The 26,421-nt window shown below is 43.8% G+C and overlaps 1 protein-coding gene across 1 annotated transcript; it reads right to left on the bottom strand.

Annotated features, from left to right (window-relative positions):
- Positions 1–10,168: 10,168 nt before the first annotated feature.
- Positions 10,169–11,521, bottom strand: adra2c (adrenoceptor alpha 2C; the record flags this gene model as incomplete). The annotated part of the gene is made up of 1 exon (XM_083984465.1): positions 10,169–11,521. The coding sequence occupies one exon, from the start codon at positions 11,519–11,521 to the stop codon at positions 10,169–10,171; it is 1,353 nt and encodes a 450-aa protein (XP_083840591.1).
- Positions 11,522–26,421: the final 14,900 nt, after the last annotated feature.

Genomic DNA, 26,421 nt, shown 5'->3' with positions numbered 1-26,421 from the left:
CTCTGTTGAGAGTCTGACGAATATAAATACGGTCGCATTTGTCAATCGCTGTATTTTATTTTGAAAAGTGTTTTATTTTGAAAATTGACCGGATTCTCTCGTTGTTTCATGTGTGACTTCCTGCCAAGATTGACGCGATTGCTCGCGGCTCGCGCACAAAATAGAACAGACGCCGAAACGATAAATGCACGGCGCGAGCAATCGCGGCGCTTCGCGGCGCGTCGCCTCTGGTCTGAACTACAGAACCTGTTAACTTGGGCGCCGAAGGGAAGCGGTCTCCGTTCCGCGGCTATTCGCGGCGCTTCGGCGTCCGGTGTGAACCCGGCGTTAGGAAGTAGGAAGTGCTATTCCCCCGATGAACCTAGCTACAGCTCCATTGTTTGAGTGCAATCTAAACTGATGACTTCTCCTTTGCCTTGAATTGAAGCCTTTAATTGAACCAACAGCCACTGAATGAGCTAAAGAAAATGTTATTAAGAGTGGCTTTATTAGAGCGAGTATGTCTGACAAAGAGCATTATGGAAACCAGGAACCAGGTGTATGCACATGACCTGTGTGTGAGAGAGAGTGTGTGTGTATGTGTGTGTGCTTCACTCCGCTTTATCATGCAAGTGGAGCAGAGGCTGCTTCACAGAATGGATGGCTGCTGTCAGGCAGAGGAGAAGCGATAGATTGATAGGGGAAGAGAGAAAAAGAGGGTGAAAGACTTAGGTTGAGATGGTGTGAGGATTGTGAGACTGATGGCAGATGATGTGCAAGAGATGGAGTCTGCTGCTTGTCCATCCCTGCTGCAAGGAGAGAAGAGGCATGGAGAACCCTTGATAAATACAAGGATGCAGTGATTGATTCAAGAATCGATTTTCCCCTTGCAACTGAGCCATCTGTGCTCCGTGTCTATCTTTTGACTTGAGTCCTAACTGCTGAAACAGAATCCTTCCTGGACTCTTTATTCATCAAATACCCTTGTAGTTAGATCCAGTTTCTCATTTGCCTGGCAGAAACCGCAATTCTTGTGTTGTAACATTACAGAGACACTGATAGAAAACATGACAAATTACATGGTGTTAGTCGCGCACTCCTTGCCTGAAGGTATGAACGTGACATTCAGTGAAATCCATTAGAGAACCCTTTATCCTTCACTGTCAGAGCTCAGCTTGCTGCACAATACAGACAGGAAGGTACCTGTCAGTGTTTTCATCTAGCGTCAAATCTTTGTGTACATCTCTCATGTCTTAAGTGCTTATAATGTGAGTATGTGTGTGTGTGTTTCAAGTTTTATCTCAGAAATGCAGCTTGAGCTTTTGTGCTTCAGAATGATTTTTGCACATTGAGGTTATTTTCAACCACTCTCAATTCTTAAAAGGAACTGTTTTATTTGCTTTTCCTGCCCCAAGTGAAATGAGGAGATTGTTATCAGTCACGCGCCTGTGTGTGTGTTAAGTGTGGCTGGAGCCATGGTGCAATTAAATTGCCTTGCTTAGTAATAGGGGCTTTCTATTAAAAACATATCTGACCACCTCAAAAGGCTAGCATATACAAGCTACCTGCACTATGAGACATTTAGGGACATCTGTAAATTGTAGCGTCTACCAGGTCTGCATGTCCTGGTAGACTTGCAGATGCAGATCTGCAAATTATAGCATCTGCCAAAAGTCTACATTTGGGGGTGGGGCTTTTAAATGGCTTTCCCTGAGTCCCACCAGAGTCACTGTTGTTGACTGCATTCAAGGGTTTAGCTACAAATTGAATTCCTCCTGGCCAGTAGGTGTCGCACTCACACTCGCTATTGCGCCAACCTTCAGTTGTACTGGTTGCCAGGTACGCCTATCCACCTTACCACGTATACTAGCCGCTACAGTAACGACCCCAGGAATAAGGTGGATAGGGAGCGGCTAGTAGCTAAAGCTAAGCTAACGCTAATCGTATTTAACGAGCAGCAGCTCTGGTGTTGACAGCGGACTGCAAACACATCTGAATCATCTCACACTAACTCACCTGCAGACGAACCTGACAAACCCGCAGCATCACGCCTGCACCGGAAAAGTTACAGTAGTACCGGCTGACGGTTAGTTAGCATTAGCATTAGCACAATTCCATTTTCTCCACAGAGCTATCATGATAATAATAACACTTTATTTGAATAGGGACAGCGCATATTAATGAACATTGGTAGGCTATATTAAAAATAAATACTGCAGTAAATATGCCGGATTATAGCCAGGTGGCTAATTTTCATCCCTCGTCCCAAATAAATAAATAAATAAATAAATAAATAAAATACAGCAGTACACCAAGGAATAAAAACAATACAATAAATACAATACATATGGCGAAACACAACGATGCACTACACAAACAAGAAAGACAAATAAAATATTGGACTCGGTACTCGGACAGGACAAGACAATAGTGTACAGGACATAACAATAATACAACATCCAAACACCACAACAAGTAAACAATGAACAATCGGTCAGGTCGCCCCAGGTCCAGTTAATGGTCACACTCCTGTGTGTCCTTAAGCCACTGTTTAAGATTTCCTTTAAAATAGGAGTAAGTGGGACATTCCCTTACAGAGGAGGGAAGACTGTTCCAAATGTCTCCCCCCACAACAGTCAACACCTCCAAATGAGGTGCACCTGTGGGGATCTGGCCCCCCTGAGCTCCACCTCACGTGACATCAACGTACTAATGCTGTTGGTGCTGAGATCATTTCATGTTGACGTTGCCAACGCAACCAGATGTAAATATGTATATATTTTGGACCTGTCAACATTTATAAAACAATTGTTTCTATAGACGGGTTTCTGTGCAACGTCATTGCAGATGTGCGCGCGCAGCCAGGGGGCAGAAAGCAGGACATTTCTCATTGTTTACAAGCGGAGTCAAGCAGAAAACGAAAATGACAAGGAGTTGTTGTGCTGTTAACTGCACAAACCGGCAAAAGGATGGATGGAAATTGTATAATAAACCAAGGGGATCTCATCCGTTTACCAAAAGAAGAAGAAGATTATGGCTCCAGGCCATTAACTCATTGAGTGCCAACCACGTAATTTCTCGTTTTTCGTTCCCATGCGTTGAGTGCCAAAAACGAGATTTTTCGTTTTTTGCTTTTTTTTTTAAATTATGAAAATAGACACTTTAATACACATTATATGTAAATTTGGGGACTCTACGACGAGGAGAACTGGAATAGATGACGATCAAAGTCACATGACAGCTCATGATCTGGAAGTTTTTATCATAACTCAGCTTCTGCAAACGGAGTTCTGCATGCAGATGCAGCGCAGATGCAGCGCAGATGCTCCGCAGCTGCTCCGCTCTCACCCGTGAGGCTGCAGCAGCTCGGAGCAGAAACAGGAAGCTCTCAGCCGACAGTCCCGCCCGGTCTTCATCTGGAGCAACACCGTGTCCTCCCCAAAGTCCTCCCGCGGTAAAATCTGATGGTCTCTGGGCCAAAGCAGACCGCCGTCACCGACCCGTACCACAGAAGGACCGCGACCACCGGCGGGACCGGTGTTCCCGTGCCGCTGTGACCGACTGACCCTCACGTTCCGCGGCGAGAGGCTGTGACACGGCACGGTGCGTCTGTGTTATTGTTGTTTAGTGGCGCCCCCCCCGCCCCCGATGGTGGTTTTGTGAATAGAACAACAATTGTTGTATATATTTATCTTATACGAGCCCTTTGATCCAGAAATGCGAGTGTCAGAAGAGCGACAGGCACAAACAGAGCACCTTTCATAAAAGACGCTCTATCTCCTTTTCTAGAAAAAAAGGAGGGATTTTGGTGAAACCCAGCCATGTTTAGCTTGACTTTTCTCAGGAACAGAGGCACGTAGAAACAAACGGTTTGTGGCTATTTGAAGCATAAAGTTACACCTTTCAATTGAGCTACAGTATGTGTTGGTGGCAATAATATAGAATACACTATGGTTCTACATAAAAAGTCAAAAATGGTCTAAATTGCCGGTACACTTGACTAAAACTTTGGAAAGGAGCGCGGCACTCAATGAGTTAAAAGGGCGGATAGGGGTCCCGAAGGTCCTAAAGGTGGCGAGAGTCTGTGCAGCACCGGTGTCATAAAACTAAAAATAATATGAATTTAAAAAAATTAAACAGTTTTGCACATACAGACTTATATGCACACAAATTGTTGTTTGTGTAGCTACACACTGGGCTTCTCTATGAGATAACTGCAAATGTCGAGCCATGATTGCTGGACATTTGGACATAACTTATCTCAAATCCATTCGTCACTGGAAATATTATAGCTATGGGTCTGATAAAAACAAAACTTATCAACCAGCGCATCCAGCGTTTTCCATTAATAAACGAGTATGTGGCGTCTGCGACTCTCTCTCTCCTCCTCGCACACACAGGCACTTAGACACACCGGATGGGCAGGTCGTGTTGTGACGGTAACATGCTAATGCTAGCCAATGTGTTCAAATTGCTATCCGCCCCCCATCAGACCGTCCGACCGGAAGGGGGCTGGTTGCGTGCGGGGGCCAGGGCCCCCTGGTTGCGTGCGCACCTTTGTTTGTACACAAGAAACCCGTCTATACTATAAAAAATTCAGTAAAATTAATAGTTTTACTCTGCAACCCTCTAGACCTTCTGTGATGTAGCCTATTATTTTTGAAAAATGAATCGTTTTGATGAAAAGTTGTAGCTATAACCTTTAAGTCCTTCAAATTGATGAATAACTTCATTTAGTTCACTGAGAAAGTCTGCTGGGTCTGTAGCTGGTTAGTGTAATAGACCCAAATGCAGACAGAAACTGAAGTTGGGTAAAGGTGAGTGTAATTAGAAGAATTTAATGACTTACAAGCAGAAGTGCAAAAACTGAAGAACTGTCAGGAAAACAAAAGCTGAGAGAAGTAAAACTCAGGAACAAAAAACAGGAGCACGACGAGAAGATGAACTGAACAGACGTACTAGTACACACAGAGGGGAGCAGCTAATGAGACACAGGTGTAAAACAGCAGGTAATCACAAAGGCAGGGAACAAACAAGGGCGGGAAGCAAAAAGGGCCAACCACCAGCACACAAGGAAAATCATTTCAAAATAAAACTAGAAATATGTCCAGTCGTTTTAGGGGCAGATCACTGAAGAGCTGCAGAAGGTCAGTGCAGTGCCCAAACAGTTTACAGTTCATGCCAGGGTTCAAAGAGGTAAACTGCATCATCACCCAGATACTGACTTCAGCTCCAGCTGCAATAAACAACACCAAATGAAGGTATGCAGATCAATTACTCAGGCCCTACATATATTAGAAGAAGTCCTTCCCAAAATATTTAACTATTTAACAAAAAAATAAGGAATTAGGTTGAAGAAGTTTCTGGGGACTTACGTCAGCGAGTACCTCACATGGTCAATCAGCACTGGTAGAAAAAATAAAAATAAACTCAGCAGCGGCTCTATTTCCTACAGACACTGAAAAAGAACGACCTGTCTGCAGAGCTGCACTGTTCTAATATACTGTGGAACATCTGTCTCCACACAACTAACAACATCCTGAAAGATGTGACCTGCCCCTGTCATCATCTGTTCTCTCTGCTGCCCTCTGGGAGGCGCTACAGAGCACTCAAAGCTCGCACCTCCAGACTCAACAACAGCTTTTATCCAGGAGCCATGACTGAGCTGAATAACATCAAACACTGCCCCCACCCCCACATCATGTTATGAACTATTGTGTTAAGCATCCAGCTATTCAGCTAACCTAAACATTTAATAATGGGACAATTTGTGCAATACTGTCAATAAGATGCTCTACATTTGTGTATTTATTTTTTCTATAATCAGGCATGGCTCAGTAGATCTTGTTGTACTGCTTGTGCAATGACAGTAAAGTCTATTCTTCTATTCTATTCTAAAGTCAGTTGGCTACACTCTTCCTCATGTGCAGTGTAGCTGTGGTGTTTTTTGGTGTAACAGCACTTGAACAGGGGACAAGTGTGTCAACAGTGTATGCGTTCTGAGGCGTTCTTTTTTTTTTTTTTTTTTTTTTACATCTGCAGCCAATTCCATCTGGAGCCAATAAGAACCTGCATCTATTATAGTCATTTGTCCTGGGCACAAATGCTGATTGCATCCTCTTCCATTGACAACAAAAGCCCAATGTTAGCTGTTAGTTAGTGGCTATACTGTTAAATAGTGGTGATTACTTACTTTATGCATTATATTTTATGTTTATGTGCAGCTTTTCTAACAATTATTTCTCTTGTTGGTGTATTTTTTTAAAAGTTTTTACAGATACCTATTGAGTAATTTGTGGAATTTGTACAAAAAAAGCCAAAGAGGTTGCAAGTACATCAACTCAGGATAATGAAGGGCAGAAGAGACAAAGTCCTGAGGCTCTACAGGACATACAATGATACACAGAGAGAAAAACGGTGGCACAAGCAACATCGTGACAAAGAAGATCCATGCAGGGAAAACTCAAGCCCTTGAATCTTTATGCTCTTCAGTTACCATTAAGCATTATATCTGAGGGAATTTAGCTTTAGAACCTCTGATGAGTATTTACCATAACATACTGTGCAAACATGAAACACTTTACAGTCCATCCTGTCTTGAACTGGCACTTCCCGCCCACCGAGCACTCATGCAGGTTTGCTGAAATTAGTTATGACGTGTGTGAGGGAGGCAGAGAGGACGAGGGATTTGGGAGGTCAGGCTGAGTTGAAGGCATCTTCATTGCCTGACGGAAAGCAAAGCCGCATCAACATTCAATGAATATATATATTTCCTTTTTTTAAAGGGCTTGTCTTATCGGATCTATGCATCAAAATGTTCAAACAGGGACGTGGTCAGTGGTTATACTTGGGTTACACAATTGTATACATTATTTTGATGGAACCCTATAATTAGTTCCCATATAATACCTATGACCTCTGATTCATCTCCAATATAGAAACAAAGCTGCAGCCTGGTCTTGGAGGCGACACCAGACAGCTCTCAGGGACAAATGAATTAAACCACAAGGCAGGAAAAAAATAGCCAAGAATGTTTCCAGGCCAAGAAGCAGCGGCTGAAGTGTTGGTGAGTGATTTAATATGCTAAATTGTAGAAGAGGGGTTGAAGGGTTTGAGGGGGCAGAGGCAGGCAGGCAGGCAGGCTGTCAGAGGTGCTGATGGGCTGAAGGTTGTTAAAGCGCTTTGGCAGGTATGTGGGTTGGGAGCGATTTGAATTGATGGGTCGGTCTGGCACGGGAGTCCTGAGGCACGAGAGGAGCCGGGTTGGTGAGGATGACAGGAAACAGCACAGCGACACATGACCTGGCTGAGGAGAGTCAGAGAGGCTCAACTGTCAGTGCTGAGGTGATTGTCGACAGGTGTGGAGTCAGGAGAGGTACTAGTCATGACGCACACACAGACACACAAACAGGGGCAGAGGAAAGACAAGGAAAATGGGGGGGAACTCACAAAGTAAAAAGTCACAGTCAGAGCTGTGACAGAGGGGTGTGTCCTGCCGTCCTGGTGAACACTGATCCTGTTGACCTCTACTCATGCGCTTCCTCTTACCTGATACATAACCACTCATCAGGCGTCGTGACAGCACTTGTGAGAACTACACAGCAGCATACAAACATAAGTGTTGTCAGTACACTAGTTCAGTCTCCAGAGGACAAACTTAAATGATGTACGGGGAGACAATACTCTGTTTACACCTGCGATGAGCAACAGGGACTCAGGCAGTGAGAGTGCCACAGCTGTCTTTGAACAGGAGAGAGCTGTTTATTCAAATGACAGCGAACAACCTTGGTAAAAACTAAATCAAAGTCTGAGCAGACAATAGAAGCTTCCCGATGTAGCCAGTGTTTCAGTGCTGTGGAGAAGCACACACAAGGGGAGAGAAAGATTCACACCACGCCTCAGAAGTCTTTGTTTCCACTCTGACTTTGAGCACATTAGTGTGCGCACTATAAAGTCTCACTTTGTCTGTTCAGCCTCCCCGTGTAGCCGCTGAGCAATGTTTTCTGATTAATTCCCTTTTAAGCCTCAATTTCAAAACATTCTCACATGTACAAATGTTTTGTGTAAAGTCAAGTCTGAATCATCGGAAAGTGAAAGTGAAAGCAGACAATCAGCATATGATGCAGTGAGACGCTGAGTCACAGACCATCAAAATCCATCCTGTAATATTTAAAAACATGTTTCTTTCCTTTTTACAGTGCCTCAGACACTACAAATTCCCCAAAGGGTGGAAGTAGCTGTCACAAGTGTAAGTGTACTCTCTTGTGATTCAACACTAGTATAAATAAACATGTGTGTGTGATGACCAAAACATTTCCCACAAAGCTCTTTACCCTTTTCAACAATTATTTCAAATTACAAATAATTCATATGATCATAGGCTAAGTTCTTACTCTCTGTATTTTAACCCAGTGTCACAGTTTGAATGGCTCATTCTTCACCGTAGTCAACAACAGCAAACCGAGGAGGCTGATTTAAAATGAGTGGTTTTTATTTATTTATTTTTTAAAAAGACCATTATTCACATGTTGTTGAGTCACACCACTGTAAATGTCAGTGTAATAAAGAAACAACAGTGGCACAGCAGTAAACTCTTTATTTGTTCTTTTTGAATGTGCTCAAAGCAGAGTAAACACTTGTTCTTTTAGAAAAGGACAGAGGTCGGTGTCACATGAAAATCTTTCAGAGCCTTTTACATTATACAAATAATACATTTTATCATATTCATACATGTGTGATTATGAGGCACCACACAATAATACTGTACTCTCCTCAGTTATTTACACAAGGGGGGGAAAAAGCATTAGCCCCAGCTATTGATGCTTGAAATGTGAAGATGAAAATATTGACTATATGGCAATCTCGTGTCTTAATGGAGAGAACGACAAGTATGTGTGTTGTTGATGTGTGCGTGAGCAGCAAATGATAAAACAGCTCCAAGGTGTTTGGTTCTATGTGGCTAAGTGCCGTATGTGGCCCAGAGCGAGAGAGAGAAGACATGTGACAGCAAATAGGATCGAGAGGAAGAGAAAGACACTCGACCGGAGAGAATCAGACACACACACACAGCCACACGCACTCACACACACACACAAACACACGCACACACAATCACTAACTGGCGCCAGGGATAAAATGCGGTAAACTCTCCACCTGGTTTTATCGCAACGCAGATCACCATGTTATTCACTTTGTCCTCCCTTTCTTTCTCGCGCTCTCTCTCTCACACACACACACAAACACACACACACACACTGTAATCCTAAGTGCCCTTCTGTCTCAGCAGTGTTCCTCTACTCCATCTATTTTCTCAGAGGGGAGAGGAAGGTGCATAACATGCCTGGGAGAGGATATTGCCCGACACACCGCTCTACTGTACATGCCAGCGTATCAACCAAGTCCAAGTTCCACAAAAAAAACAAAAAAAAACACACACACACACACACACGTCCTGATGGAAAGTTTCCACTGCAGCTTCCAGTTTAGACACAACACTGAGGCAGAAACACAACTGTACTTTTGGAGGATGAGTTTTTTTTTTTTTCTTGCGTTTCGTTTTCTTTTTGTTTTTTGTTGTTTTTTTTTAACAGTTTTGCTACTGAAACAGTAAGCAAAGAGCCCCTTCGTCCCATTGGTCCTCGTGTCGAGAGTGTGACGTTTTAGAAAGGTAAAGAGAAAGAGAGAGAGAGAAAATAGATACAACTATCTGAAGTCACAAACTACGGTTGTGTGGAGATTGTCAAGGCCTTCGCATTATGTTCAGTGAATGAGGTCACGTTATATACTGTATTAAGTGTCTGTGTAAACCCTTCGCCTCCTGTGCAGGTAGCTGCTACTGTGGTGTGCATGCATCACAGTAACAGCTATGAGTCAGTTTATTGTTTTTTAAATGAAGGGAGAAGATAGAAGTCAGCGGAGTCGGAGTCCAAAAAGTGGGCCGGTTTGGCGTTTGATGAAAGCCTCCTCTGTGGTTACTGTCAGATCTCTTTTCCTGTAGCATAGGTCAATCCTTTGATCCGATAAGTATCCCTTCATTTCAAGTGCAATCCCTGAAAGAAAAGGTGTGAAAGCAAGCACCCCAGGCCAGCACTTTTCTATCCTGCAGCTCAGAGCAGTCCAAATGTATGTCTGCGGCTTAAATGTCTATTACAAACTCAGCCATGCAGGACCCCCCCACCACCTCGCCGCCTCAGAAAGAGCGCTTCCACGACTTACAGAGGATCTTCTGGAAGGCTCTACGGAAATCCTGGTTAAAGATGGTGTAGATGACCGGGTTCAGGGAGCTGTTACAGTAGCCGATCCAGAAGAAGAACTTAAACAGCGTCTCTGGGATCTGGCACGGCTCCCGGCAGATTCCGTACAGGCTGTAGGAGAAGAAGAAGGGGAACCAGCAAACCACAAACACGCCCATGACGACGGCCAGGACGAAGGTGAAGCGTTTCTCCCGGGCGGCCGACACCTTCTTCCGGTTGACGGTGCTCCGGCGCTTGCGGCGGGACGAGAACAGCTCCATGGACTTGGAGCTGGCGCGCGACTTCCGGCTGGAGAATTTGGAGGCGGAGCTGCTCTTCCGGCTCGACTTTCTGTCTTTCCTGTTGTCGTGGTGATGTCTGGAGGAACAGGAACTTTTTTTGGGCTTCTCGTCCGACGAGCTGCTGTCCTCGAAGTCGTCGTCGTGGTCCGTCAGCGCGTGTTTGGGCTCGTTGGGCAGCGGGGACTGAGCCACGTGCGTCTGGCAGTGCCCGTTCTCACGCTCCTGGTTCTTCAGGCTCCCGCCCCTCTCCGACTTTAACGACCCACCTCTGCCCGGTTCAGCCTGGTCCATCCCATTCTCCAGCGGGGAGTCCACATCCCTCTTCTTCTCCGACATTGTCCTGGTCCTGGTCTTTGCCACCTGGTAGATCCGGATATACACCAGGATCATGATAACACAGGGGGCAAAAAAGGATCCGAGGCTGGAGTAGAGGATGTACCAGGTCTCATCGTTCAGGATGCACTGAGGACTGGCCTCGTTGCTGCTCCTGTCCATGGATATAAGAGGCGGGAAGGAGATGACGGCTGAGATCAGCCACACCACCACTATCATCCCTTTGACTCTTTTGGGTGTTCTCTTTAAGTTATACTCTACAGCCTGTGTCACTGACCAGTACCTGTCCAAACTAATAGCACACAGGTGGACAATGGACGAGGTGCAGAATAACACGTCCAGGGCCAGGTAGATGTCACACCAGATTTTGCCAAAAAACCAGTAGCCCATAAGTTCATTAGCCAGAGAGAAGGGCATGACTAGTGTGGCCACCAGGATGTCCGCACTGGCCAGGGAGACGAGGAAAAGGTTCTGAGGTGGTTTCAGAGCTCTGCTCGTTAAAACGGCGATAACAACCAAGACGTTCCCGACTATTGTAAATAAGATCAGAAAGCTGACCAGTCCAGCCAGACCCCAGATAGCCAGCTGGCTGTACTGGCTCTGGGAAGTGGAATTAGAGGAGATGTTATCTGCCTGCATCCCGTCCTCCACGTTGGACATGTTAATAAAATCCATTTTGACTTCTTTTTTTCTTCTTCTTCTTCTTTTTTTTTTTTTTTGTCAAGGTATGACTTTTTTTTAAAAATTAAAAAACATGCGGAAATAATATGTAGAGATTTCCCACCAGGACTTCAGCGCATATTTCACATAAATCTACATCATATGGCATTTTATATCTGTCCTCACCTGCGATATTCCACATCCTGCGTGCAAGTCTCTCCTTCGGAAAAAAAAGAGAGAGACCCAGACGGAGAGATAGAGGTCGAAATATGCAAAGTCTTTTTAAGTCTTTATTCCAGGAAGGTGCAGGCTGCTCAGCAGCACAGTGTCCATGGTTATACACTGAGCTCCCTCCTCGTCCTCCTCATCGCGTCCTCTCCCATCCCGACTGCGCCCGCATCTCTCCACCTCCGCCTCCCCGTTGTGTCCTGAGAGAGGTTTGTAACAACCACGTGTCTTTTTTTTTTTTTTTTTTTTTTTTTTTTTTTTTACTCCAGAAAAAACTAGCAAGCCCCCCGCCCCCTCCTTCACCCTACAGAGGAGATGGAGGCGATTGGCGGAGGAGAAGCGATGGAGTCGGTAAAATAAGCAAAAACGTCTTCATTAGTGGAACTTGAGAGCAGTTGGGATGAGTGTGAGCTGCTGCTGCGGAGGGAGGGAGGGAGGGAGTGGGGGGTGCGCCTGTTTAACGTGTGTGTCCCGCTTTATCTGTCTGTTCGGACCCGCTGCTTGACTTTTGGACGTGTGATTGTGTGTTTGAGTAGTAAGAACACAACGCGCTCCTGTGTGTGTCTCATAGATGCTGGAGGTCACATTGCTGTGTGAACGCGCAGGCTGGCAGCAGCGGAGTCCCGCACCGCGCGCAGCTCTGCCCTTCTGTGCGCACACTGGAGGTCAGTATTGTAACAGAAAGCCCCGGAGGGACAAACAGGCGAGAGCGCGCGCGCGCACACACACACACACACACACACACACACACACACACACACACACACACACACACACACACACACACACACACACACACACACACACACACACACACACACACAAACACACACTGTAGGCACCACGAGCAGGAACATTATTAGCTATATGCAATATCATATCTGCAGAGCCATCGTGGTAAATAGATGTTCCAGTATGTATCGATTATCTGAGAACCCATGGGATTAACATGTAAAGAGCTTGTGTGACCTTACATTGGAAACTTTCATCGTTTCCCGGCACTCTCCTCTCCTGCCATCAATAGTTTGTGTTGTGGTTATTGTGTTGATAAGAAGATTACAGGATTACAAGGTGCAGTTGTCACGTTGTGATGGAGCTGAGAAACACTCCGCTTTTTGTGGGGTATCAAAGGCGCTAAATGATCTGCATGTTGAGCAGTGTGAATATAGACAAGAGCAGAGAGATTGCTTTAATGGGTTCAGCCCATGGATGGGCTTTATCACAGGAAATAAAGAGCTGGATCTACAATGACACTCACATCCAGGTTATCTAGGCAGGAGTTATTTATTTGTGTTTTCATTTCCCACGGGGACACAGCACATGCACACTTGCCACACAAATGATCAGAGCACTCTCTATCTCTTTCTTCTGTCTTTCTTTCTTACCCTCTGCTCTTCGTGTTCTGTTCTCCCTCACATTTGTCAAGGCTATCAGGAGGAAGGTGCAGCAGCAGTGACACACCGCCAAGGTTCAAATTAATCCCAAAGTCATGTCAGTTAATTCAATCTAAAAAATAAAAAAAAGAGAAGGAAAAAAAAGCAGTGTAAAAAGTTTTTGGCCAGCCTCTGCTGTTTTAACCCAGTCTGAACTGGATGCTGCTAGAACTGGACCTGGGAAGCCTGTCTTCGGTGTACAGCCTGGTTTTCAGTTCCTGGACCAGTGCATTTATCGACCATGTCTCCCACCTAAGTACCTGCCATTAATCACTGAGCGCTCAGCCACACTGAATTAAAGGGCAGCCACAAAATGCTCAAGTCCAATTTGATGCTCGTCAAGGCTACGGGGGGTGCGATGACGACAGCTCAGAGGGCTGTGGTCCATCTGCCTGCATGAAAAAACACAGTCAGGACGGTGAACTTTGCCTAAATTGTCCCTCCACACTGATCCCCAAAACACCCTGCTCTCTTTCATGCTGCCTGTTTAAATTGAACTAAGGCTGGAGTGATGCTGTGGCTCTGTGTGGATGCACTCTAAGCTGATTTTGAACAGACAGACAAGCCTTATTATGGTCATTAAGCTGTGTCCCAGGGCCACAGCTCTGTCCATATAATTGGGGCACCAGTGAGCGATCTCCACTATTACCGAGCTCTTTTTTAGTTTCCAACATTGTTCCCTGCTCTGAGGGAATAGGTTAGACACTTCCCACTGTAGCGTGGTAAGAGGTGTTGATTACTTTTATCTCCTTAAATCAAGCCTTTGTGCTTCTTCACCCTTTTCAAAGTCCTGACATCCTAAATTGTCATCCTTTTTGTGCTGTTTTTCCTTCCTTGTTATCCCGGCTCAGTCGCTACAGTTGCAGAAAGTGTGGCCCTCGTTTCCTCCTTGTATCAGGGTGCTTACTGGTTTGCAAACCTCTGCACATTTACCGAATGGCCACACTGCAGTATTTGTGGACCTGAGAATGGAGGAGGTGGCCAGATCTTCTCATCAACGGGGAAAGGAGAGGCAATATGAGCCTAATGAGATAGACCTGAGAGAGCTGGAAAAACTTAATAACAAGTGATGTGCTCTCTCAAGGTAACATGACTAGCCCTTTGTGGCCCACAGAAATCCAATACACTGACCACCCCCAGGCATTGTGCTTCATCACACAATCAGCCCCTTAATCATAGCCATAGGACATAACGCCACAGATGTCGTCCTCCTATTTATCAACTCCCGTCTTCCATCTTTAACTATCGCACATACATAAGACAAAAGGCCACATGCTAACAAAAGCATATTCCCAAAAGAAATCAAACCTGCTACCAATAATGACAGCCAATTGTAATGTGCAGTGGTTTCCATAGGAAGGCACTGTATAGCACCAGCTGTTGACAGTGACAAATGACAGTGCTACCTGGGCAGGCAACTACAGAGGCTAGAACAAACAGTTCAGCGCAGCAGCATCCAGCCCAGGGGACTTTCTCTCTTGGTAGCATTGTCTCACAGAACAGGGTCTGCTTCTTATCTAGCACCTTGCCTTCACGTGACAAATTACCTTGAACAAAAAAAAGTGAAACAAGATCATTGGAATAGTCAATGAGGACTTTTTGGACAGACTGCTTTAAATGTGTGATTAAGTGAACATGACAGATATCTCCATTGCGGAGTAGAAAGTCTATTTGTGTTTTCACTTTTTTGACACCCTGGGTTATAAATATTGGCAGGCATGAAAACAAGTGAACAAACTGTATCGACAGATATAACTTAAAGGGATAGTTCAACATTTTGGCAAATTCACCTATTGCCACAATCCCTATTGTCATAGGAGTAGGTTCATTTCCTTTAATTATTGGTGCATGTTGTTTTGAGATCTGTGGGGCTGAGACGTGAGCTGCTTAGTGAACACAATGGAGGTGAATGATACAGGTCCCTTGTCCCTCATCAAACACATCAAATACACAATCCAACAATTCCAAAATGCTCTTAGGGACAAGCTGTGACCTGCACATTCACCACACTATGAAATAATCATGTATAGTTATGTAACATTAGGACACATGAAGCAAATACATAGAACTACTTGCTCTTTTGAAATCCCTCCGCCCAGCAGCCGTGTCTGGAATATAGCTCCGGCGATGCATTTGTCTCGAAAACAACTCTGTCTCGTAATGTTACATTATTATTTCATAGCGTAATGAACCTACTCCTACGACTATAGGGATTATGGTGATAGGAGAATTAGCCAAAATGTTGTATTATCCTTTTAATATTCTATCTGACCTGAAAAGACTGGCATCCCTGTGAGAAGCTTAGATGTGATAGAAGTTAACACTGGGGAAACATTTCAAAGTTGCCGACAGCTTAGAACCTTCTTCACTGAAATGAGCCGTGAACATGGGTGTCTAAACATGGATAAACCTGCTAATAAAAGACACTTGACCCCTTTTCCTCTGTCAGTCAAGCTTAACCTCTCTGTTTGGACCACACACACACACACACACACACACACACACACACACACACACACACACACACACACACACACACACACACACACACACACACACAACCGTGAGGAGTCATCACATGCACTTACAGAGCGCATACACAGAAGCAGTGGAGGAAGAGTGCGCTCTAAACCACCATGCAGACTGGTAAAACGCATCTGTCTAATCTCATCCCCGAGTTGGAGCTCCTGAAAAATCTGATCCATGTGAGATGTTTTGATCTGTGATCAGTCTCTTATTCCTAAGTGCAGTATAGCTGCAGCTGTAGTGTGTCCTGGACAGCACCTGGACAGGTGACAGGTCAATCTGTCGTCTGTGAGGCACTGAGATGAGCCATTTTACTCTGGGTTTGTGTCTGCTACAGAGGCATTTGACCTGTGTGAATGTTGATTACACCTTTATCCACTGCAGGCAAAACCCAATTGTTTGCTGGTCTTGGTGGGTGTTTTGATCAGTGGAAGAGGGGCTATAGAGGATTTTAAGGCAGACACTGAGGCGGCTTCTCCTACAGGTTGGCAGAGCTTTACTTTACTATCTGTTTTACCAAGGGGCTTTTTTTCACACACTCTACACTACTGTACTTTCTTCCATGTGCAGATGGATGATCAAGGCAGTTTTTTCCAAGCAGCTCTTTCAGTTAATATTATTTATTTTCTAAATAATCCACCCAGCACTTATTGTAAGTTAGCCAGTGCCTTGTGCTATGAGATCTATCTCAAGCCATTCCTTTGTCTGTTGCTCGACTGGTGTGGTCTGGTGTGGTGAGTTAATGCAATGGAAGAAGCATCATTTGATGGCCCCTGCACTGTCCAGTAATGGAATACGTCTTAAGTGGAACACTTGAGACCAGGACCTGAACTGATATAAATCAATACAAAGCTGAAACTAAGACTGTCCATATAATACCACTTGGTATGTTGTATCCCTCGTGGCCTACATTTGCACGATTTGATGTCTGTAAATGGTAAAACAGCTTTGGTCAGGTGCGTAGTTAGAGAGCATGCCCCATTACATGCTCTCTACATGCCAGCTCATGTAGCCTACAGGAGGCGTAGCTCTGACATAACTCCTTACCAGTGAAAAAGCAACCTGGCTCTTTGGAGGCACAAGAGTTGAACCAGTTAAAGGTAGGGTTGGAGATCCTGGATAAACAGTTCTAAAAGAAGTTAAAAGTCCATGCAGGCTCCTTTCCCCAAGCTTCCCTCCGAAGCCGGAGCGACCAAATGTAATCCCAATGTGAGCAACGCGGCTTTCTGCAATACTGTCGTGTGACACTGCGCAGAGGAAGAGAGAGATGGCAGCTTGATTGACACATCACAATCCAATTGACTATAAAGATGATTGGATGGTGTTTTTTCATGATTTTCCATCCCACATGTGACTGACTTTTTTCATTTTTGTGAAAAAGCATTTATGCTGCACTGGTTGTGTGCATACACAAACCTTGCAGTGTACAGTGTACATGCTCTATTCACGTCCACTGACTCTCCATTGTCGCATTTACAACAGGAGGAAAGGGCAGTACATCAGTCTGGGTGCAGTGCAGTGCTTACTGTCTCAACCAGTCATGGTAACTTTTAAATATGATAATGTATTTCATGTCCTGATAGTATGGCCGGAGCACTACATGCATCATCTTGTATTGACAGTTCGCCAATAAACAAAGTGACTGAGATGCTATATGACATCCATCAATTGGCCCACTTTCATCCTCAGTGGGCCATCTGTCTTTGACGTCATCAGCGAAGATGGCCCTATAACAAAATGAAAATCCATTACCTAGAGGGACTGTCTAAAGAAGCCAGCAACAGACTAATCTATTCAAACAAACCAAATAGCTGGTTTTGAGCAACTTGATTATTTGGATTCTAGGGCTTGTCACTGAATACCTGCATTACAGAATGTTAATCAGGGAAGTTATTTCAACTTCAGTTTGAAACAAACAACAAAAGAAATGGTTAGTTGAGTCATCCTAATAACAAAGGCACAAGAATAAACACAATTATGAGGATAAATACAAACCAACAGCATCTCTGTGGTTGCTTGACTGACAAAGGGCTACACAGCTGTTCACCTGAGGTGAATATTGTGATTCTTCTTCCCCCTTGCATGCACTGCATTCTAAAAAACATGAAAATACACAAAATCTACATCCCCATGCTGAAAATAAACAATTTTGTGCAGCTAAACTTAACACTGTCACACTTTCGACTGTAATGAGATGTGTTCAGTTTGAAACACATTCTGATGTACCCTATTTCCTCCTATAGTGACCTGGCCATTATAAGAGACCCAGTTCTTAATTGAATACCAGCTTATAATTGAGGAAGTACAGTAGCCTATGTGTCCCACACTCTGACTAGGGCTGTCCCGATTATCATATTTTGATAATCGAAGCTTCGACGGCCGAAAATCTGGCAGGTTTCCAGGATGCCAAGTAGCCTACTCATTTTAATGTAACAATTGCCAATGAGAACAGGTGTCAAAAAGGAAAAAAGGAACAAATAAAAAAAAATCTATCACAGACTTTCATGATCGATTACCATGGCAACGAACGAAGCTTCGAAGCTTAAATTTTTTTGGGTCAGCCCTAACTCTGACCCACACAGAGTGTAAAGCATGGGTTTTATTGATTAAGGAAAGCTGAAAGTTAAAAGATCAGATAAATATTTCTAATGTGGAAATACGGGGCACAAATGCTGTACATGTCTGTATAAACACAACTCTGCTAATGCAGTCAGCGACCTCAGTTGCCCTGATGGTGAATGGTTTCCACTGCATATCAGGATTCCAGACAACTACAAACTTGATAATAACATCTCAGGCTTATTGTGCAAGATCTACAGTATGAAACAAATACATTCACAACTGGCAACCAACTGTTGATGTAACACTTTTCATTGTTCCATGTTTCTCTTCTCTGCCCTCTCTATATGCACAGCTCTGAAACAGATCCTTTGAAAAAATAATGGTCATAGAGACAGCTTGAGCTTGATTGGGGCTGATGTTGGAAGGGTTCATGTGCTCTTAGCCATGACACTAACTGTTGTGCAAGGGAAGCAACTACAAATGAAACTGTTTTATCTTCTAGTGTTGAATGGTTGGCTGTGAGATATGTGTGCTGTTTTATTGACATTAATGCACATTGAGGAAAAGAAACAGTAGGCTTTTGTTGTTACTGAGCCCTTGTGTATTGGTTCTGACTTTGATCATCATTTCACAGTGTCCTCTTATGCAGGTCATGTTTTTTTTCACTGAGGCCTCATTTGCACAGGTGAAATTGTCATGAATTAGTAGCTGGACACAAAAGCAGACAGGAGGATAAAGTTTTGTTTTCAGCAGGAGAGTGCTGGAGGTGGTGAGCCGGTTGCAGGCTTGGCAGAGTGATATTGGCAGCTTGATTACAGAGATTTCTGGAGACAGAGGAATAAATGTTGAGGTTGCAGGCAGACAGGCAGAGACTGAACAACAGGGCTGACGACCATGATCATGAATGAGTTGGAAGTGTGGTACATAGCAATCCATGTGTGGACCAGCCAACTGGCCGAGACTTGTAATGGAGGGGTCATAACAGAGATGGTTTAGGTGAAGCTCTTCTGCTGTTGTTGTTGTTGTTGTTGCTCTGTTAAAGGGATAGTTCAACATTTTGGCGGACGCGACAGAGTTGTTTCCGAGGTAAATTCATGCAAAACCAACAAATGTGCGTTTCTGTCGGGGACAGTTTTTCGCCAAGCAGTCTCTGCATTTGCCTCGAAAACAACTCTGTCTCGTAACGTTCCGTTATTATCTCATAGCCTGGTGAATGTGCAGGTCACAACTTGTCCACCAGAGCGTTTTGGAGTTGTTGGATTGTGTATTTGATGAGTTTGATGAGGGAAACCAAGAAATCCCACTAGCCTCCGTAGCGTAGCTCTGAGCAGCTCGCGGCTCTGCTCCGCCGTTCTAAAAATAGCTTGCACCGACAATTAAAGGTAACAAACCTACTCCTAAAACTATAGGGATTATGGCAATGGGCCAGTTGAACAGATGAAAGCTGAGGCTGTGTAAAGTCCAAAGCTTCTATTTCTCGGAGGACATTTTGGCATTTTATAATTTGGGCGTTTGTTCATCTGAAGGAGCTACACACGTTTTATGCACAGATTGCACATGAAACGAGGACAGATGCCTCATACTTTCACTGAAGGCATGAAAGCATTTTCCGGTGATCAGTGTTTTATAGAGCATTGCCTGAAGAGAGGTAAAAATTTTGGCAGCATGTATGAATGGTAAAAATATCATTATAAGCTTCTTTCAGCTCCTCATCTGATCAGTGTTAGAGGCGCTTGTTCTGAAAGCAGAGATGGGAGTAAGTCACACTTCAAATCACAAGCAACTCTCAAGTCTTAACAACCTAGTCTCAAGACAGTCTCCAAGTTACTGTGGTGACAGTCAAGCAAAGTCAAGTTCCTGCTGTTAGTCGAGTTATTGCTCAGATCATTTACCATCAAAAAAGTCACATTTGCCCCCAGTTATTAGGGCCACGGGGCTAACGCTCCGAGGACCCACCCACAGGAGGAAGGTGCACTGCCAGATGGGTGGCAGTGCTTATGTGGGAGGTGGAGTGCTACCAGTTGGATCCGGTGGGGCTGACCTCAACACACCAGACTCCTGGGTAGGGGCTGGACTTTGTCCATGTCACCCACTCAAGCCTGAACATTCTATGCAATACACACCCATTATAATCTGTGCAGGGTGTGTAGGTCGAGGGCGGGGCACACCCTGCACAGACTAGGCACACAAGGTCACGCTCACGCCTACAGGCCATTTAGAGTCACCAGTCAACCTAATGGGCAATGCAATGGAAATCATCAAGTCATGTTTTAGAAACAAATGGCTACTAGAAAATTGTAATAAAAAACTGTACTTTTATTTTATATCATATAACATTATATTGAAAAAATGTAATTAGTTCTATGGTAATACTATTTACTGATATAGCCTACTATGTATGTGCTGTAAACTCCCTGGTAAACAAGTTTGTACTGTATTAATTATCAGCATTGTACTAATGTGCCTCACTTACTGCCTAGAGATTAGTCTTGTGTAATGACGTAAAGAACCTTACATGATCAAGTCACACACGTTTCACCTTCAGCTCATTGTTATAAGTGTTTGACAGAAGAAAAAAAACACTACTACACCACTTCAGACTAACACATTGGCTCTAGTCAAGGCCTTCTGTGTAAAGCTTGTTTTCTGTTATTCAGTAATTTCCAAAGAAGTGCGAGGAAGTCTATTTTTGATTAATAAATATAGCAGTAAACACAAACTATATATCTCAAAAAATGATGCTCCAGAATGACCAATACAAACAAAGGCATGTTATGTTAGCCATGTCATAATATCTGCTGAAGTGCATCAGACTATTATAGTGCAGAGACACAACTCGAGATTATGCAACTGCCCTGAGAAAGGTTGACTGTCCAATTAGAGGTGGCGCCTTGCTCAAGATTGAATGGCTGTGCTGTGTCTGGTGGGGCGGACTCATAACTGTCCATCTGAGTGACAGCTGCATGGGCCAAAGTGGCAGATCTGCAGGCGACTCGAGCGCCGGGCACAGCAGGAATGTGTTGCGAGCGTGACACCCAAGACAGACCAACACCAGTCAACCAGGTGTTGTATCGTGATCTGCACCACAGATTGAGTCGCAGTCGGTGAAAAATGGCCATCTGTGAAGCATCAACTTGGAGAGAGGTCACAGATGGTCCAAGAAAGGACAGACAAATTGATTTGGGAATCAAATAAGGGACCGAGGATGGGAGAGAGTGAGGAATTACCAATGAGAGGTCATCATTAGTTTTGGTTTGCCAATGACACCTCAGACTTAAATGCATCATGCGAGCCCAATAAATCTGAAGACGGACTCATGATATATTATCCTCTAAGTCAATCCTCCTTAACTGTTGGCTGCCGCAAAGACAAACTGCCTTGCGTGGATATAAAATGGATCCAAGTCAAGACATTCAGCTGTAAATCACCTCCAGTCATCCTCCTCCAACCAGCACGGAGCTCAGCTGTGCAAAACTTGTCAGCCTTGTAGGCCCACCTCCTCCATACCCTGATCGATAGATCATTCGACAGCTTTAGGTAGCCACAAGTGCTATTGGTTTTCTTCCAATACAATCCAACCGCTGATACCTCTGCTGCTCAAGAGCTCAGCCTGTAATGCTGAAATCTGTAACAGCCCAGTGAGGGGAATGCAGAGTTTGGAGTTTGGGAGATAGAATAACAGAAAAAAAATCGAGGAAAAGGATAAAAGAAATACTAGAGAGGAGTCAAGAGGGACAGAAACTAGAGAGAGAATAAAGCCAGTTGAAGACCAATATAGATTGAGAGAGGGGTGGAGATAAATCACCTAGATCCCTCCATTGTCGATCATGTGAGGTGGGAGAAACCTGGTCCTTGTTGATTAGCAGTCACAATGGGAGGGGGTGTTCTTCATGCTTTGGGAATTAAGAGGCAAATAGTAATCTGCTTCCTATCATACTTAGAATCTTATTGTTAAAAAAGGTGTGTAGGGTTATTTCCCTTCAACACAACAGGCTTTTAATGTGTTATTCGGATATTAGCTCACTTTATGGTGTTGTTATGACAACCGGTAACACAAAGTGGACTTGTACACTTGGTGGTTCTATTGGGAGTCATAAGAATGTTCATTAATGAATAGAAGGAGGGTTTTTATTGGGAAGTTTCCCAGATTGGGGAACATCAATCATTGTTAGGATTGGACATGTTTAGTATCTTAGTAACATTATTCCAACTAATTACATGAAACTATTCATATAGCCTTTACTGATCAGTGAGGACCCATCTACTTGCCCAAATTCTCTGTAGTCTCAGTTTCTTTACATACTGTAGACAGTTACATAGTTTATTTACTGGACTGTTTCGGGTGATGAACAAGCTAATGGGTTTTGTGTGTGTGTCTGCAGTTTTATTGCAGACAGGTTTAAATGCCATAGTAACCTGGAGCCTTGGCTCTGTGTTGCCATAGAGAGGAAGTCAGTCAGAGGAAGGAATCAGAGCTGTTGCAAATTCAAAACTCCATCGTTGAGTTAGTGTTTACTCTGTGGTCTTAAGCTGATGGGACACAGTACAGTAAGTCTTCCCTGAGGTTTTTACATACACAGGCCTGTACCTGTATCAAAGACACACAGATATTTTCTCCCACAGTTGTTCATCTTTTGTGCTGATGATTCAAGCAGGGGAGTTGTATGTCCACCAGTGCCATAAAGGTGCTCCAACTGTGAGTCACATAACTGTGTTTGGGAGAAACAAATGGCACTTTTATGTCCACAACAGTGGCCCTTAAAACAGCTCCTCCCACATTCAAACTCTGTGATGGCTCAGCTACACAGCCCCCTGACCAGTGACTGTATTCATTACATCATCTATCATAGGCTTCAACCAGGGTCCTGTCAATAATTCTCATATCTTCCAAAGATTTTAGTAGCACGTATTATTGTTATTGAATATTTGAGGGGGTGGAGAATTGCATGCTTTTACTTTGAAAAATTGAAAAGGCATTGCTATGTATTCATGGATATGTTTTTATCCATGGTATGGATAGTGTATTTTCAAATTTGCAAGATATTTTTTGTGATTTCACAAAATTGTTTATTTGTATGGAGGGTGTCTTATCATTTGTGTGCACAGATTTATATTAATTTGTTCACAAGCCTTTGTGAATGGCCATCAGCAGACTACCTGTTGGATTCCCTTGGAGTATTGACTCATTTCTGATTTATTTATTTTTTGGACAGAAAAAGCCTCTAAAATGTCTCTACATTCAGCTGCTAAAATGGTACATATGTATTTATATTTTTCATATTCAGATTCAGCCTCGACACTGAGACTAAAGACCGGTGTCTATTTGTCGTTGTCGGTTACAGTGACAGTATCACCATCAACTGAAAAACATGAAAAATAGACGAGACCCTGAATCTCTACACCACGCGATACAACTGTGCAGTGTGTGCACTCTAACTCATTCATGAAATGAAAACCAAAGATGTTGGCAGCCACCACACACGCAGTCACACAGCCAGCATGCTTGGATCCTTCCAGCAGGATCAAAAAGGTTGTGGCTACTCGTGAATGAAGATGTCAGTGAGAGTAAATCAAGTCTTCAATCATCAGTCCCTTCCTATTTGTATCTCCAGCAGCTTATTGTGGTAGCAATATGTTGATTTGATTCGGACCAGGAAAATGATCCAGACATATCGTCACACTGTTTTTAGCTTCTGTTCCTTTTGTGTCTAACAAGCTCAACATTTCATGATGAAACCATTCTGTCCTTTGCCAAACTGTCGTCTTTCCCGGCCCCTATCCATATCATTTTCCTCTCCCACGTTTCTTCTATTTACACCTCAGATTGTACACATCATACAAGCTCTGAGGGCTGTGGCCCAGTTGTGGTTTGGTGTGTATTTGCGAGTGTGGATGTTTGTGTTTGTTCTTTGCCCACTGTTTTACGTTAACCTTGCCTTTATGCCCGGTCTCACAGGTAACATGCTTTATTCAATAGAAAATCAAAGCATTTGAACCCGCTTGAAGTTTGGGAAATGCTCTCTATCTTCAGACTGTCTGCTTCTAAGCCCTTTTAAGTCTGAGCTGTGGACAGGCGCTGACAGAGCCAGCTGATCTCGCATTTGAATACAGACTTCGCCTTTGTGGTGTCAGTCTGTTTTTTCATCTGGAGCGGTGACATCTCTGCCTGATCATGCCTACCCCCCCCCCCCCCCCCCCCCCCCCCCCCCCCACTGTGAATAATGGATGATGTGTGTTCGCATATACACTGTGTGTGTGTGGTGCCTGTGCGAAAAGGGTTAACCAGCTTGTGTCAAAGCAAATTCCCGGTTGGTTTTGTCTCTTGGAAGTTTTTTTTTTTTTCCCTATTTCAGCCTAAGTGGTGCATTTTCACATGTATGATGTGTTTGTGAGTGTGTGTATAAGTGTGAACACACTTCATTTGGCTTGACTCGATTCAGTTATGGTGAGTTCAGTGTGATGGGAGGAAACTAAGGAGATTTAGGCCGGCCAGATTGTTCTGATTGGACGGTTCTGGACTTATTGAAGCAGGACTGGGATGTTGATAGGCCAAAACTGAAATGGTCTGGTCTACGGAGGATTGACCCTGTGCATGATGCATCCTGTCACCAACCGAACATGACAACATGTCACTTTTAACAAACACTTGTGTTACCAGTTGCACAATAGAGCAAACACCCTTGTTGACTGTCTGTCATTGTGTTTCACCTGTGTGGTTTCCTAGCATCACACTCTCCCCACACATGTCGGTGTTTGCAAAGATCAGCGAGGATTTTGTTGCCAAAAAGACCAACAGCCTTTTTCCACTACACAGTTACAACTCAGGTCGACTCTGCATGGTCTCGGCTTGGAAGAACGAAAAAGCACTGGGCTTACTTCAGGCGCTCACTCACAGGAGCCAAGGGTGATGCATAAAAGCCTTTAATTAATTAGGGCATATAGAACAATGGTAAAAACTGGCGACCGGTTTCCATCATCTTGGTCTTCTTCAGGGCGTGTTGGTAAAGGACCAGAGCTACAGGTGGGAGTCCCTTATATAGGCTCAGAGGGTGGGCCAGAAACCTGACAACACTGGCCGCTATATAGAGACAATATTGATAAATTATTCAAGTTATCAGTTATTCAATTGTGAGGGCATATCAACCAAATAAACAAGATATATAATAGAGACAATATTTATAAATAATGATGACATGATACGTCAAAACGAAAAATACATCCACAGAAATATATCTGGAAAACATATAAGAAAAATACATCTGAAAAAAATATGAGAAAAATATAATACAGAAGACCCAACTTTGACAGATCAGGATAATATCAACAATCTGCAAAAAGATGTATCAGAAAAGGATTCATCAAAAAGACATGTCTAAGAATATGTTTTGTAATTGTTTGATTAAAGGGATAGTTCACCCAAAATTCAAATTTCACTCATTATCTACTCACCCTCATGTCGGCTAAGGGCTGGGAGAATTTTCAGAGTCCTCCGTGCCTTCTCGGAGTTACGGGGGGGTCCGCACAGCAGTATTTGTCCATATAATGGTTGTGAATGGTGCTCACTTTTTTTCGTCCAAAAAGACACACCAAAAAACATCCAAATACCTCCATACTGCTCGTCTGTAATGTCCCTCTTGTATGTGTACATGAGAAATTGTTACAATTTTTTTTAAATAAGTCTATATTTTTAGCTTGTTTGTAGCGGAAGCTCCCAGTGTCTCAGTTCACTGCTCTTCCTGTGTCAGTGCAAATCTCACCGGCTGAACAATTTCTCATGTTGGGGCTTCAATACAAGAGGGACATTACAGACGAGCAGTGTGGAGGTATTTGGATGTTTTTTGGTGTGTCTTTTTGGACGAAAAAAAGTGAGCACCATTCACAACCATTATATGGACAAATACTGCTGTGCGGACCCCCCCGTAACTCCGAGAAGGCATGGAGGACTCTGAAAATTCTCCCAGCACTTAGTCGACATGAGGGTGAATAGATAATGAGTGAAATTTGAATTTTGGGCGAACTATCCCTCTAAATCACAACACAGTTATCACAGACAGAATATATCTTAGCAATTATAAGAAGGCCCTAAAATCAATCACACAGAAAACCTTGTCCTCTGCTCTCTAAGCTCTGATGTGTAGGCTACTTGTGATTTGTCGTCGTCATTTA

Source organism: Trachurus trachurus (assembly GCF_905171665.1).
Source record: "Trachurus trachurus genome assembly, chromosome: 1".
NCBI classification, from domain to species: Eukaryota; Metazoa; Chordata; class Actinopteri; order Carangiformes; family Carangidae; genus Trachurus; species Trachurus trachurus.
This window is presented reverse-complemented; position numbering and strand designations above follow the sequence as displayed.